Genomic DNA, 15,743 nt, shown 5'->3' on the forward strand with positions numbered 1-15,743 from the left:
ATTATTATTGTTTAATTTATTTTTTCTCCCTTTCTTTTTTTAAATGTAATTTTATTGTTTTTTATATATCCGCATATAAATTATTATGTATGTAAATTTTTGCTTTGGCAACATTGTTTACCTAAAGATTAATAAAATAAAGGTAATTGAAATGAAATGAGTACTGAAAATGGAAGAAAAACAAATGTACTATAGCGTAATTTAATGAAAGGGACACTATCTAGCCTTGCTAAATCAGATTACTTTGAAATTTAGCTTAATTAGCTAAATGTGTAGATATTAATTAGCAAATAGTTATTTACTTTGTGTAAACATATGAACAAATGACACTGTGGCGTCAGACTATCTTCTGCTGGTCAGTCTCAAAAACATAATAATCAGTAATGAAAAGTAAAGTACAAGGAACAATTCGGCAGACACTGCTGTTTCCAAACGCGCTTACTCAACATTAATATCAAAGTTATTTCCGGGTGCATTTTTAAGGACTGAGTGAGACATCTTTACAAGAGACAAGCTTTGGCATACGGAGTCCCTACGTCATCCAAACCCCCTGCTGCGCTTTAGGCTTGAAGTGCAGAGTGAGTGGAGGAAGACGGGCAGCCTGGAGGCAACTTTTCAACTGGAACGGCAGAAAAAGAGCTCTCCGTGCTGTTCGACATGCCTCAAATAACGAGCGAAGGGGCCGACCAAGATTCTCTGCCGACATCGGATCAAAACGGCACCGGTGAAACAGCAGAAACCGGCAAGGAGGTACAGGCCGTGCCGGACCCCAAACAGGAACCGGGCGACAACAACGAGAACAGAGCAGGAATGGACGCGAACAGTGGTCGTGGTACGGCGGTGGAGCGCGGAGACAACCCGTCTCCCGGTCCCGACGCCGACATAGAAACAGCGTTGCCGACCGAAAAAATAGACAACGATAAGGGGGAACCCGGCCGCAAACTCTCTGAACCGGAGAAAAGTCCCGTTCAGGGGAGTCTGGCGAGTAGCATTGATTCCGCGCAAGAGGGCTCCCGGGTGCTGAAACAAGAACAAAGAGAGGGGGAGAACGTGTCCTCCTCACCGCACAAAGACCGCACAAAGACCGCGGAGAAAGCCGAGCACGGCACCAAGAGACGGGCCAGCGTGGAAGTGACCTCGTCGGACGGAGAGCCGCTCAGCCGGATGGATTCAGAAGACAGGTCTGTAGAAGTAACGTTAGTACGCTGTGTGAGGAGGCCCTGTGCGGAACGTTAGTACAAGCAGGAGGTGGTGTGAGGTCACGTCACGATGCAGGTTCGCTGGTTAACAGTTCGCTACCAACCGTTTGCATACAGGTGAAATGATTTCGCCTGCGGGAAACCCAGCAGAACCGGGTTCAGTTCTGGTGAGGTGGAACGTTCGCTGACTGTTCAAGCGAACATTCGGGAAAGTTTGTAATGTTCGTTTCTGGAGAAAATAAAACATATGGGCAAAGTTACCGGAACGTTCCTCTGTAGGTTCGGGAAACGTTCTACTAAGCTAACAGGAGCCGGCCCAGAGGCTCGGTATCAGCAGTGATGTGAGTTATGGAGCTCGAACCTGAGCAGCACATGGCTGTCGCTCTCCTTCAGTCACCGCGGTGTATCGCGGTGTGTAACGTTAGTTGGAAGGATAAGTGACTCGACTCGAGTCGACTGTGTCCTGGCTGCTGGATAATTATTGATCAGGTTTAAATGAACTCAGCAGTTACCTGTGTCTAGCACATCTGGTGACCAGCAACAGGTTCTTGATCTACAGATGGAAACTTCAGGGTTACTGACCAATTTCAGAGATGATCATAGGTGCTGGTGAAAAACAGCATAGTGTGACTGATTTGTTTGTGAGGACAAAGAAGACGATGTATGGTAGATTCTCAAATAGTGGCAGAGGCCTTTACTTCTCAAAGGCAGCAGGCCTTTATTCTGAAGCAGGCTTAGACGCCCCCTGCTTGATGATATATTTCATTATGTTTTAATAGGTTGGTTGCTGCATAATGCTGTTAATGCCAGCAGTGCAGTATTTGTTAATATATTTTAATTCCAGAAAGTGATTAAATATAAAAATTCCTGTAGTGGGTCTACACTCATACATGGCCTATGTGGAATCTGATAGATGTAAATCTGAAATTGTGAGGGAGAACTTTTAGTCCAGTCAACTTCAAATGTTTCTGCTGTCGTCTTTAGGCATGTCAAAAAGCAGAAGCGTCCCTCATCTCTGGTACAGGATGACATTTTAAGGTTTGCCCAAAACTGAAAACCCATATAAAATATGACGATAACAATGTGAAATCATTTTTCTTTGATTATATTTGTTCAGGGGTGTAATAAATTAAAAAAGTCTCTTAATTTAGAAATTGTTATCGATGTAGTTTTGGTGACCTCAGGAATACTCCACCAGCACATTAAAGGCCTGCACATTCAAACACATTGATTTCAAGTTTCAATGTGGCTCATGAGGACTTGTTGGATTCTCTCTCGCTCACTTTAATAGGCAAGTCAAATAAAGTGAGTTATTGGCATTACTACACCTCCTGTGATAAAGGGACTCCGAGACACCTCTGTGTGTCATGGCAGTATTAGGCCTTCAGCATCATGACCATATATGCAAACAGTGGTGACACTAGTAGACTTTGGTGTAAGGTGACTGCTATGAAAGCACTTAATATGTATGCATTTCATCCAGTTAGAACACCAACAAGTTGTAATAATAATAACGTAATACTGTAAGAAGATGCGTTAGAGGGAAGTAAGAATGCGAGTACTTTAAAGTTATCAAATGATGCCGAAACCACTTTAACTGTTGTAACTTGGATACCAATTAATGATGTAATGTACCTGTTTGCTAATCTCCAACATTTTAGTTTACCTAAAATAACCTATGCCAGCGTAGTTACTGTTCCTGAAACCAGGACATGGCATCAGCTGTCCTGTCGAGGATATCGGACACTTATCGTAAATGGGGCATTTCAGAGACAATTTTTATTCAGACATGAAGGTTATAAATTCTTGAAAGTGAGCTTCACTGTTTACACACCAAGTCAGTTAGCTTCCTTCCTGTTGAACGGCACATAATGCCTCGATGGCCGCACCAGCTCCGTCTGATGAAAACCATGCAGCATCTTCAAAGTCTCAAGGCTTTTCTGAGATGGATCCGGTCAACCTGCTAGGAGGTGTACGTGAAAGTATAAAACATGTCCTTTTGCCAGTAGGTGGCGCTATGACTTTGACATAATGTTCCCTTCTTGTAAGGGCTTCACTGTGCTGAATTATGATGATAGATGAGCTGTACTGTCCACTTTGTCATCAGACAGCCACACATTAGTTTAGGATTTAAAGGAGCCTTTGAACCCGTTGTTACTGTCAAGTGGCTCACAGAGACAAAGTAGAAAATATAATCCGCTGCCTGCTTGAATGCCCACTTGGCTGCTTGTCCACTTTTTGTCATTGTGCTGTTGTGGCAGCTGTAAAACTTCACTGTAAGCTTTTTTTCCCACACAGAGCAGAGTGGCAGCTGGGAGAGAAAGTGTGTGTGTGTTTCACAGGTGATGGTACTCCTGTTGAACTTGTAGAAATGGCCCCACAGAGCAAGTATGGCCAGTGATCAGAGCAGATGGTCTGCTGGCTACACACACTGTGCAAGCTGTGAAATCTGTGATCATTGGTATTTGTCTCGATTTATTTGAATTTCGTAGATCAAACAATCGAAAAATCATCAGATTCATCAATAATGTAGTTGCAGCTCAATTCATCACTATATCTCGACCAGTGCTGTATGTTTGAGGACTACACCAATAATGCTGATGATAAATCATTTTGAAAAACGGCTAACAGATATAGCAGCCAGTATAAATGTATGTCAGTGCTCTCTGGTGGATACTTTCTATTCTCAGTAACCTCACACGTCTTCCACTTTTCTTCACTGTAGTTTGTTTTACTGATGCCTCTGCAGTAAGTTAATACTGGACGATATTTGGGCCTGGCAAACATTTCTGATCATAAAGAACCCAGACACTATTACCAGACTAGTCTGAAATCCAATGTTCCATCACAACTAGGGATGCAACGATTACAGATTTTGTTGGTAGGATTATTGTCAGTTTCACGATTATTACAATTATTATGCATTAATTAATTTCACAACACTAGTAATGTCATTAAATGTTAAAAATGTTGATTTTTAACATTTAATGACATTAACAATTATATTTCTATAATATGTAAGTATTATTAATGTAAAAGGAATATTAACTTTTATCCCCCAGGGGAAATGGTTACAAAGGAGAATAAACTGAACTGTTACTGTCATCAACTCTCATCCATACATATGTTTTAGTGAAAATGAGAGAAAGAAATTGAGTGCAGTGTTAACTGAAATTCAGTTAATTGGTAGTGGTGGTAATTGATAGTCCTGAAAGTGTACAAGCTCCTGATGTATGTTAGTGTTTTACATCTGGCAACCTTTTCTCACCACAGACAGGAGGAGGCAACAGGATGTAACATTAAATGTTCAGGGACTGAAGGTCTTGAGAGGACTACATTCTGTCTTCCATAAAGACCCTTTCAGAAAAGAAGCAATTTGCACTGCGTGGAAGCTGCTCAGCACTGAAGTTCTACTGCTTTGACCGCGGCATGCGGGCGAGCTCACGTGCGGTGCACGTTGCTTGACGCAGCAACAAACCAAGCCATTGAAAATAATGGGCCTCATAGCGCAGCGGGGCTGTCGTTGCGGTATGTCTGATAGTTTACACTGGCTTTGTTTGTTTACATTGCACTGAAAGCTTGACTCTCACCGCTACGGCATCGATTGTAAGTGACACGTTTATATATAATTCCGTACCAACTTGTTACCTTATTCAATATAATGTATTTCACCTACCTTTACTTGGACGTGCAAAGCTGTGTGGTTATCTCACAGGTGCTGCATCAAGTTTAATGTAACGGCAAGTTTTTCAACAGGTGATCCGTCATCTTCAGTAACGCCCTGGTCAGTCTTAGTGTAGCCTACCCGAAATGCTCCCACACTGCCGGCTTCAGCAGTTTCTCTGGTGGAAATAAAGCTTCATAGTTTAGCCAGCCTCTGATAAGTACGACACTTACGCTGGTGCACCGCTACTGTAACTTTGATTTTGTTTTATGCAAGTTGCCACAGTTTTGTTCCATGCAACAGAAACACTCGGAGTAGCGGAGCCTTTACGATTAATTAACCGAGACATTTTAAAGCCCGGTTTATAGTGCAATCCGGTAATCGCTGCATCCCTAACACAGGTGAGGTCGTCGTCTTCTGTTTGAATCACCTTTGTTGCGCGCCAATGTTTCTCTGGTGTGTGTAGAATTCCAGGTGATGTGTTTTGTATCAGACAATTCTGCTGCAGGATAGTTAGGACTGATTCAAATATTTCATCTGATTGATGCCTCTGTGTTTTGTTAAACTATCCAGCAAGACAACATGGAAGACTCAGTGATCTTACAAACATGTCCCTTTGTCCCATAACCTACAAACCCTCCAACTGCTTTTTGTGAAGTAGAAAACAGGAACAGCATTTTTAATAAGAGACATCCTGAAAAGCAGCCCCAGGCCCACCCTGCTCAACCAAAACCGTCATCTGATCTGTTCTTCCTGCTGTCTGAGACAGTGGATCCTGCTTACACTGAATGTCCTGTCATGTAGGTTCATTTTCTAATGGCTTTCTGTTGTGCCTGTGTGTTCTCCAGTATTGGCAGCACCCTGATGGACATGGAGAGCACGGCGTCCAGCGGTCGCTCCACCCCGGCCATGCTCAACGGTGGCGGTGCGGCGGCGGGGAGCGGCTCCGCGCCAGCAGGGGGCAAGTCTCTGAGCTACACGTGCTGCTGGGATCACTGCCAGCTTCTGTTTCTCAGCAGCCCCGACCTGGCTGAACACATCAGAGCCACACATGTGGACGGACAGAGAGGAGGGGTCAGTGTCTCACGGTCAGGTTACTGTGTGAATGTGTGTGTCGCTTTCAAGTTTGTGTTCATGTAGTTGGGTTTTATTTAGGAGAGTAAAGGCTTCCACACTAAGCCAGCTCATTTTTAAAGCAGTATTTACATGGAAAAAGTCCACACCAGGCTGATTGTGGAACATGTGAACAGTCAGTTAATGTCTTCTTCTTCCTCTTCTCAGTCAACGGACAACAAAACTGTTAATCATAGGCAACATGTGGTCAGCAGAGGGAGATGAGTATGGGCTTGTCTTCAGTCCCCTCCTGCTCTCTGTCATCACTGCCACTGAATTCACTTTTCTCTTTCTGTACTGAGACAGATCTTTTCTCATTCCGTCCTGCCTCCAGCCCGTGACTCTGACAGTGTCTTCCTGGTTTGCTAGAAAGCATTGCACTTTGTGGATTTCCATAATTTGTAGCTATAGTTGCAGCATTATCTGGCATGGTGCCACTGTGTTGTAATCAGCACAGGGCAGTTAAAAACAACTTGATCGCAATAACATTTAATATACAGAACTCCCAGATGATGCATTTCTATGGGTGTGGAGACAGAACAGAGACTTTTCATGTGAAAGCAGATAAAGGCTTTTGACCTTTTTTCAGGGTAGAAAAATGGCGCCATCAAGTTGGACACATACCTGCAGGAGCATGGCATTTTAAAAAATCTACTTTTTGCAGCCGGAGAAAAGCAACTGGCCGCCGGACTCTGCGACTGCAGCCGCCTTGCTCCCGCGAGGTTTTAATGTCATGTGACATGGTGATGTTTTGCAGCGCTGGCAAATTTCAGATACAATTTCTAACCAGTATGCCTTATGTCCAGCATGCATCATGTTACGTCACTGCTGCATTGCGCTAAGGGGGGTAAGCCAGAGATTGAACCGTGACTCCGACCAAAGCCTGCAAGGAAGGTTCCATGTAGGCCCAATAATGACGTCAAAACCCTGCGAAATCAAACACACTGAGCCAGAGGACTTTTTTATTTGTGCAGCCATGCAGCTGCCAGAACTACGGTGTTTATGCTTTTGCTCTACGTCATTAAACCACACTTGCACTGCATGCGCAGTAGTCACTTGTGCCAACAGGAAGTAGCCCCGTAATAGTATTTTATTGGTCCAAAAGTGGCTTCATTGCTCTCCATTGAAACCTGCGGGGTGGCCTGGTCCAGTAATATGTTGTCTATGATAGTGCCACATGAAGTCAAACGCACCTAATAGCTAATTAATGTGCACACTGCATGCACATCCGTACTGGACAGGTGGTCTACATGTGGTCACTGACAGTGTTGCATGTGACTTACTTGAAGTTGCAGAAGATTGCTGATTGTCAATATGAATTCTGTCAGTGATAGAGTATATGGCAATATTCTGTCTCTCTGAGTGAATTCTTTTTGACAGAGTACTCTCACAAGCAGTCACTTAGTTATCAGTGTGCGCTTGATTGTGTGATCCACACAGGTGTTTGTGTGTCTGTGGAAGGGCTGCAAGGTGTACAACACACCGTCCACCAGTCAGAGCTGGCTGCAGAGACACATGCTGACCCACAGCGGGGACAAGCCATTCAAGGTAACCACACACACATGCACTCATTTCATCCAATGAATCTCCAGTTCACTATATTCCCATCAGTCAGTGGTGACTTCTCCCCTCTGTCTGAGTACCTGCAGTCACTCTGCATCATCCAGCTTCACTGACACTGTAAATCATCATCGTATTCCTCCAGTGTGTGGTGGGAGGCTGCAACGCCACGTTTGCCTCTCAGGGGGGGCTGGCCCGCCACGTGCCCACTCACTTCAGCTCACAGAGTTCATCCAAAATGTCCAATCAGGGCAAAGTGAAGGAGGAGTCTCCGTCTAAGGCCGGCCTCAACAAGAGAAGGAAACTGAAGAACAAACACAGACGCTCCCTCCGTATGTTCACTGATTACTTTACCTCATAAGACTGTATGCTCTTACTTTTAAAACATGGAAATGACATAAGCAGGCTGTTGCGTGATATTTCAAATGGGCGAGTGATACAAATTGACTTTCATTCAGACTGGTGTAAAGTTTCCAAACTCTGTGTGTAAAATACAAATCCACAAACATATATAATAACATATTTTCAACTATTGTTAAAACATACACACAAATAATATTGAGACAAATAGATCTCCATGCTCAGGAGATGGAGCAGTCGTCTACTGATCCTGTGTGTGTGTTTGACGTGTAGTCTAGCACTTTGATTACAGTCCATTTCTCATTTACAGTGAAAGACAAAATGGTCCCTCAGTTGCATACACATTTAATAACTTTTGATTTCCAGCCCGACCTCATGACTTCTTTGATGCTCAGACCATGGACGCAATCCGCCATCGAGCTATCTGCCTCAACCTGGCAACACATATCGAGAGCCTGGGAAACGGACACAGTGTTGTCTTCCACAGCACGGTGGGCACACACACACACACACACACACACCCACACACACACACACTTTAGCCAGCGCAGGAAGTGACATGTCGTTCTGTGCAGCAGATTATCTTCTTTGATGCCTGAGTGTTTGTGTGTGTTCAGGTAATAGCCAGGAGGAAAGAGGACTCTGGGAAAGTGAAGGTTTTGTTGCACTGGACACCTGAAGACATGTAAGTCCTGCTCTTGTCTCTTCCTCTCATCAGACCCCTCACCCTCTTTTGGCAGTAAAACAAAATAACAGTTCAGATGGGACTGGGTTCAGTTATTAGTTAATAAGTCAGTTCCAAATGAACATGTAAATGCAAGGTAAAAACAGTTGTGAATTATATTATTGGCAGTCACTACTGTGTTGGATTAGAATCAGATACTGACCAATAATATAATTCACAACTGTTTTTACCTCAATTCTAATTTGATCACACCCGCAGCTAGGGCTGCACGATTAATCTTATCGCAACTGCGATGTTATCATGTGCGATTACATAACCGCAGAAAGGGTGCGATTTAATGAAACAGAAAAGGTGTCATTATCCAGTCCACACCGTTAGCTGTATCAGAGCCTTTTGTCGTTTAACATGTTCAACTTTTCATAAAACCCATATGTGCTTGTCAATTTTCGCCAACCAACCAATCACAGCCTGGATGGGGCGGGACATTAAAAAGTCCGACATGCTACAGCAAACTTTCAACTGTTGAACAATGATTATTGGCAAGTTAGATTAGATGATACAAATTACAGAACCCCTTAACTGTGATATAATAAGCGTATACCACGGCCTGTCGGGAGCTATTGCTTAAAAATTCTGCATGAGTTGAGGGTTTTTCCCTGATCAAAAGCAGCTAACAGCACAGTATCCTACACTGTGCACTCTGGAAGTCTCACTGTAATCCTCTTGTAATATTGCTGCACAAGACTCTCCTCTTTAGTTCCTACCTCTTAGTCATTCATAACATGCGGCTCTTTATTGCCAAGTAGTGTTTACACATAAGAGGAATTTTCTGTGGTGATAAGGTGCTACACGTAGACAAACATACAGTCAACATAAATAAATGCAGAAATATATAAATATGGAATGCAACGGAAGAGAATATTGTGTACATATAAATATATAAACTGACAACATAAAAATATACAACAACAAATATGTGCGACGTGCCAGGTCTGTGTACGACACAGATGAAACAGTATTTACATGTGCAGAGACATTTGTATCATTTGCAAGGGGGAGTGTCAGTGGGGGACCCGGGCCTTGTTAATGAAGCTAGTTGCAGACGGGAAGAAACTGTTTTTGTGGCGAGAGGTTTTGATCCTGATGGACCGCAGCCTCCTGCCAGAGGGGAGAGTCTGAAACAGTTTGTGTCCGGGGTGGGAGGGGTCAGCTGCAATCTTTCCTGCTCGTGTCAGAGTCCTCGAGGAGTACAGGTCCAGAAGAGAAGGAAGATTGCAGCCAGTCACCTTCCCTGCAGAGTGAATGATGCCACCAGATGGTGATGGAGGAGGTGAGGATGGACTCAATGATCGCGGTGTAGAAGTGCACCATCATTGTCTTTGGCAGGCTGAACTTATTCAGCTGCGGCAGGAAGTACATCCTGTGCTGGGCCTTTTTGGTGAGGGAGGTGATGTTCAGTTCCGACTTGAGGTCCTGGGAGAAAGTTTCTTCCCGATGCTACCCAGAAAGCGGAAGGAGTCCACAGTGGTTACTGGGGAGTCACACAGAATGATGGGGGATGGTGGGGCTGTGCTATTTCTGAAGTCCACGACCATCTCCACTGTCTTCTGAGCATTGAGCTCCAGACTGTTCTGACTGCACCAGGTCACCAGATGGTCGATCTCCCACCTGTAGGCGGACTCATCCCCACCAGAGATGAGCCCAATGAGGGTGGTGTCGTCCGTGATGTGATGTCTCCAGTGAGGTGTTAAAAATGTCTGAACACTGGAGACAGCTGATCAGCACAGTGCTTCAGGGTGGATGGGGAGACAGAGTCCGGCCCAGCAGCTTTGCGGGGTTTCAGCCTCCTGAAAAGACCGTTGACTTCACTCTCTGTGATGGAGAGAGGAGGGGAGGGGGTGGAGCTGGCCAGCTCTGAGGAGGGGGGGGAAAGAAGTGGTGGACTGAGGCTGAAGCTGAGCAGAGGAGTCACAAGGGATGGTGTCTGATTGACTCTCAAAGCGGCGGTAGAACTCGTTCAGCTCATTTGCCAAGCGAGAATCGTTTATGGAGTGGAGGACTTTGGGTTTATAGTTTGTGATCTGTCTGAACCCCCTCCAGACAGAAGTGGCGTCGTTTACAGAGAACTGGTTCTTTAGTCTCTCTGCGTACAGTCGTTTAGCTTCTCGCCCTGCACCATGCCCTGTCACCACTCCTAAATGCCTCCTCCTTTTCCAACCTCAGCTGTCTGAGTTTGGCTGTGAACCAGGGTTTGTCATTGTTATAACTCACCCTGGTGCATGTTGGTATACATGTGTCCTCACAGAAGCTGATGTAGGACGTCACAGCCTCTGTAAACTCATCCAGATTGTTGGTAGCATTCTTGAAAACATCAGTGCAGTCTAATAATGGTAATAATGCTTAGTCGACATTAAGTGGTGTGTTAACAGTTACATTACATCGATAGATACTCTACACATTACCATGTCTCATTTGGCACATTTACACACATTTGTAAGCCTATGGGCTGTTCCATTCTCTAATGGGGGTGTTCGAAAGGAAGTCTGAGGCACACTGACTTTTGGCTTCTGCTGTTTCCAGCCGAACAGCCAGCGGAGCACACAAACTGAAGTATTAGGCTAAGCTATGGCTCATAGTGCCTGTAGTTAATCATCCCATTCAATATCAATCATTCCAAATCTGTTGCTTGTCAAGTATGCTTGCAATGTTACAGTCCTACCACCAGGCATCACTGTGCACGTGTGAATAAAGATAAGCAGCCAGGTATAATGCCTGATTTTCCACGGAATTCTGCTTTAGATGCTTTGGTGTGTACTTTCTACCATCGTGGGGCTCACATGTGACAGATGAAGTAAACTGATCCACAGTGCAGATGTTCACTTCAATCCAGTAAGTGAACCTGTTTTCTTTACTGTGTGTCAGACTGCCAGATGTGTGGGTGAATGAGAGTGACAGGCTGCAGCAGAAGACCAAGGTGGTTCATCTATCCAAGCTGCCCACAGACACGGCCGTACTCCTGGACCCCAACATCTACAGGTGTGTGTGTGTGTGTGTGTGTGTGTGTGTGTGTGCGCGCGCAGGTATTGTTGGATGTTTGTGAGAACATATGTGAACCTTTTTACTCCCACAGGATGTTCTTCTGAACTCCTCCAGAGACACTCCACCGTCACTTCCTGCTTATCCAATCCTGAGGAGGAGATTGTCTCCTTTCCCCCTCGTCTCCTCATCCTCTCCTCCTCCCCTCCCTCCCAGAGGATGCTGGATTACTGACTTATTTGTCAGGACTGTCTGAGGCCTCAATTGTTTTCTCCATTAGGTGCTGAGTTTACTGAGATGTTGCTTGTTTTAGGTAACATAACTAGACTGAAACTGACAGAAGTGTAACTGTAGACAGACACATGTAGAGAGAAACTGTCTTTGTACATACTTGAGATTTGTAATATATTTTTATACTTTGAATTTTTTACTGTAGAAAGATGTTTTTCTGCTGAACATTTTAAATAGATGTTTTAAAAAACTGATAATATTGGTCATGTGCATATAGCTGGCATTGCTCTGGTTTGATCTCATTAAACTTTTCCAACCGCCACTCAGTCTGAAGTTTTTTTGACTACTGGACGTGCTGACGTGCGGCACTGTCATTTCCGTTTCCGGTGCTTGTGTCTTGGTAGCATGTTTTGCTGCTCTCGCTAAATACCAGTTAAATTGTCTTATTAGTTTTTCGCTAAGATGCAGAGCCAAAGCAGCATATGATAATCGCAAGAGTCCCTCTGCTTTAGTAATTAATACTCTACCGCTTAACGAGATCTCTTAAACATTGGTTAAATTTCTTTTGAGTTTTTTGTATGACGAGTAAAATTTAAGGTCATTCTCCTCTCTTGGTCCTTAGTAATAAATATACCTAAATAAAGTATTTCACTTTTTATTGGAATATTACAAAGAGCTGGTTTAGGGCACTCTTTTATAGCCATAAGTTCACACTTATGTACAGCCTTAGAAAACAGGAATAATGTGGTGTCATCTGCCAGCTGAGTTATAATTAATTCTCTCCCTATAAGAGAGATACCTTTCACAGCACTGGATTTAATATGGTTGGCCAACAATTGAGCTACTAAAAGGAAGAGGTACGAGGAAGTGGGGCAACCCTGTCTAATGCCTATCAATCCATATATACCAAACAGGAGTAACTTTATTGCAAAGTAGTATTTTACACATGCGAGGAATTTGCTTTGGTGATAAGGTGATAAATTTAAAAATATGGAATAAACAAATGCAAGTTATATAAGAATAATAGAAGTATGTGTAGAGAAAAAACACGAAGACTAAGTTAGCTTCCGATTCGGCAGTTAAGGGAACCTAAGTTAAAGTTAAATTACGTTGCTGAGCGACCGATTCTCCGTTTTTGCACCTCTTACTGCTGTGAAAGCTGTTGTGCATTTTAGGCAAAGCCTTAACGCTGTCTGAAACACTTTTTTAGATTTGAAAAAAAAAGCATTTTGTTTGCAAAGTAGTATTTTACACGTGCGAGGAATTTGCAGCTACTGCAGCGTCGTAGAAAAAACAGCCGTGGGAGTTTTTTCTACTGACTCCCACGGCTGCAGCTCGGGTCCATAGACTGTATATAACGCTGCGAAAAAGTACTGTGGAGTCGGAGTTCCTACTTGTGAACTCAGAAAAAATATGCTGCGTTCCACACCATGACGTCATATTTACCAACCGGAACTCGCAGCCGGGAGTCGTGTCCACGAAGAAGAATGGCCGGGCTGCTGAAAAAGGTACGACTAGAGGTCATGTTTTTGTTTTAGTGAGGGAAAGAAAGACGGTTAATAATGAAGTAGCTGCCAAGTCGATAATGTTTGCACTACATCATCTGACTGTGTACTTGTGTGGTGGGTGTCTAACGGCACAGTTTGTACGCGACGCTGCGGTGTGTTAGCTAACACTACAGCGAGTAAGTTAGCTGGGGTTCACACCACGGGTCACAGCTCTAACGTTTGGCAGTAGGCAGTACTAAATATTATGCAACGATAACGTGTAAAATACTACTTTGCAAACAGGAGTGTTGTTTAATGGTTGTGTCCGGCTGGTAAATATGATGTCATGGACCCCAACTGCAGCGCCTCTGCTACACACCGTTTACCCAAAGACATGATGACAAGAGGTTTAAAATGGCTAAATGTTTGCAAAGATCACACAACATTGTCTCACTCTATACTGTCTATATTGGAGATACGTGACATTCAGTTTTAATTGTACCCATTTTTCTATCTATTTTTGAACATCTTCCTAATCCTTCCTAGTCCCGCCCATGTTTGACTGGGTCTACATTAAGGTGACACAGACTGTCCCCGTGGACCACAGGCTTTGGTCAAACGTTGATGGCTACTCATTGTTTTTGCAGCAGTGAATGTTATGAGGTACTTTAAAAAGAGGTGCTGATCAGGGTGCACTTTGAAGTTGATAAATGAAGAAGTAAGCATCTCTCCGATATTCTCTTCCAGACAACCGGCCTGGTCGGTCTGGCAGTGTCCCACAACCCACATGAGGTGAGCAGTAGACGATGAACAGCACACAGAAGTCCACTTATTAGTGGGAAACCTTGTTCACATTTGGGAATACGTGCAGTTCATTAACCCAACAAAATAAGTTTATCATGGCTCATCAACATGTACTCCAACTGTCAGAGCTAAACAAGAGATCTGTCCCTTCCACCAGCTAATCTGCTCTGGCCTTCTCTCAGCGTCTTAGGATTTTGTACTCGAAGATCCTGGCATCCGTGCAGACCATGCCACAGGACGCAGCCTACAGGAAGTACACAGAGCAGCTGGTCAACGAGAGGTTCAACCACGTCAAGACGGTAATGTCTGATGCACACTAGAGGATTTTCAGATCTCTAGTAATAATCAGCTTGGTTTATACTGTTTTTGTCTCACGATTAACAAAGCAATGAATGAAGCAGAGGGAACAGATGAAGGCTGGGTCAGGTCTGATTTATTAATTGTGTGTGGGTTTTATGTTCAAAGTGTCTACATGTCACTGCACTGTAAGCAGAGTAGCTCATCCCTGTCAGGATCCTGTAGGACTGTTGGCCTTTCCAATGATCTGATTGGTCTGTTGGCTTTGCAGAACATTAACAGTGCAGCATTAAAAATTAATATGATGAAAGTGTGTTTGTCTTCATAAGGAGCCTGATGTTGAGAAGCTGGAGAAGAAGATAAACTGTGGGCAGATTGAAGAAGTCATTTTCCAGGTGGGTCATTGGTGCTTCACATAATAACATACTTAGTCTGGGTTAGCTGACAAACCTTAACCCTATTCAGAGGAGTCTTGACCAATCACGGTCATCTGATCGCATTGTTTGTCAGTCCTATTAAGATTATTTTAAACGTCTGAGCCATCAGCATCACCTGTGAGTGCTGTTCAGCTGTGTCAGATGGCAGTTACAAACTCAATGTCACTATATAACCTGTTATATTGTGCCTACCTGGAGTTTACTCGCCTCCAGCTCTAAGGGTAGACTTTCCAGTCCTTGGTGCCCATGTGTCCTCTTTATTTTTATCAGACCGGCTCTTTTGCTGGAAATCCGTTTCAGTGTGGAAATTGATGCTCTTGAAGGAGGAAGCTGCACAGTAACCGGACGATCAGGCAATCTGCTGATCAGCTGTCTGTCGGTGTCTTTGATTGTCATGCTGAAGACATGTTTAATGGTGTCACTTCTGAACTGTGTACACTTCATGTTGATGACCCTTCAATTGATGCCTTGGAACAGCACTTTATTGAATATGTCACGTTTGCCCGGAACTCAACTATTATTATGTTAATGTTTTCACAAGTCAGCTGATTAGAAAGTGTTACAAGTTCATTTGAACAAATTAATGACTGACTGAAGCAACATAATGTTGATCTGACTATTCCTAACTAAAAGTTACTTTGTGTGCAGGCGGAGTGTGAGCTGGCTCTGTCCAGGAAGATGTCGGAGTGGAAGCCATGGGAGCCGTTGATGGAGGAGCCTCCTCCCAACCAGTGGAAATGGCCTGTCTGAATGCACCTGTGTATGTTGTCTGTTCCTTACCTCTGCTTCTAATGAAATGCAAATAAAAGTCCTTCAAATATTGCCCTATAGAGTCATTGCTGAACATTACATGAGTCTGCAGAGAGCTGA

At 43.8% G+C, this 15,743-nt stretch overlaps 2 protein-coding genes across 3 annotated transcripts; both read left to right on the plus strand.

Annotated features, from left to right (window-relative positions):
- Positions 1 to 541: 541 nt before the first annotated feature.
- LOC123985122 (zinc finger protein aebp2-like) lies at positions 542 to 12,170 on the plus strand. The gene is made up of 8 exons (XM_046072504.1): positions 542 to 1,181; positions 5,712 to 5,937; positions 7,417 to 7,524; positions 7,682 to 7,868; positions 8,263 to 8,387; positions 8,514 to 8,581; positions 11,504 to 11,617; positions 11,712 to 12,170. The coding sequence occupies exons 1-8, from the start codon at positions 658 to 660 to the stop codon at positions 11,722 to 11,724; spliced, it is 1,365 nt and encodes a 454-aa protein (XP_045928460.1). The 5' UTR covers positions 542 to 657; the 3' UTR covers positions 11,725 to 12,170.
- An 856-nt stretch (positions 12,171 to 13,026) lies between these two features.
- On the plus strand, positions 13,027 to 15,695 carry ndufa5 (NADH:ubiquinone oxidoreductase subunit A5). Of its 2 annotated transcripts, XM_046071853.1 has the most exons (6): positions 13,338 to 13,356; positions 13,882 to 13,998; positions 14,083 to 14,127; positions 14,322 to 14,438; positions 14,766 to 14,831; positions 15,522 to 15,695. In XM_046071853.1, exons 2-6 carry the CDS (start codon positions 13,960 to 13,962, stop codon positions 15,621 to 15,623), a joined length of 369 nt encoding a protein of 122 aa, XP_045927809.1. In that variant the 5' UTR covers positions 13,338 to 13,356; positions 13,882 to 13,959; the 3' UTR covers positions 15,624 to 15,695. The 2 variants fall into 2 exon arrangements, with proteins under 2 accessions (XP_045927808.1, XP_045927809.1); XM_046071852.1 differs by lacking the exon at positions 13,882 to 13,998 and having other exon boundaries at positions 13,027 to 13,356.
- The last annotated feature ends 48 nt before the right edge of the window (positions 15,696 to 15,743 follow it).

The sequence above is a fragment of the Micropterus dolomieu genome, linkage group LG16 (assembly GCF_021292245.1).
Source record: "Micropterus dolomieu isolate WLL.071019.BEF.003 ecotype Adirondacks linkage group LG16, ASM2129224v1, whole genome shotgun sequence".
In the NCBI taxonomy this organism is placed as follows: domain Eukaryota; kingdom Metazoa; phylum Chordata; class Actinopteri; order Centrarchiformes; family Centrarchidae; genus Micropterus; species Micropterus dolomieu.

Coding starts and splice junctions, on each gene's coding strand:
- LOC123985122 (XM_046072504.1), top strand. CDS start 658: ATGCCTCAAATAACGAGCGAAGGGGCCGACCAAGATTCTCTGCCGACA. Junction 7,869..8,262: donor CAAACACAGACGCTCCCTCC/GTATGTTCACTG, acceptor TTTGATTTCCAG/CCCGACCTCATGACTTCTTT. Junction 8,582..11,503: donor CACTGGACACCTGAAGACAT/GTAAGTCCTGCT, acceptor ACTGTGTGTCAG/ACTGCCAGATGTGTGGGTGA.
- ndufa5 (XM_046071852.1), top strand. CDS start 13,279: ATGACGTCATATTTACCAACCGGAACTCGCAGCCGGGAGTCGTGTCCA. Junction 14,439..14,765: donor GGTTCAACCACGTCAAGACG/GTAATGTCTGAT, acceptor TGTCTTCATAAG/GAGCCTGATGTTGAGAAGCT. Junction 14,832..15,521: donor TTGAAGAAGTCATTTTCCAG/GTGGGTCATTGG, acceptor CTTTGTGTGCAG/GCGGAGTGTGAGCTGGCTCT.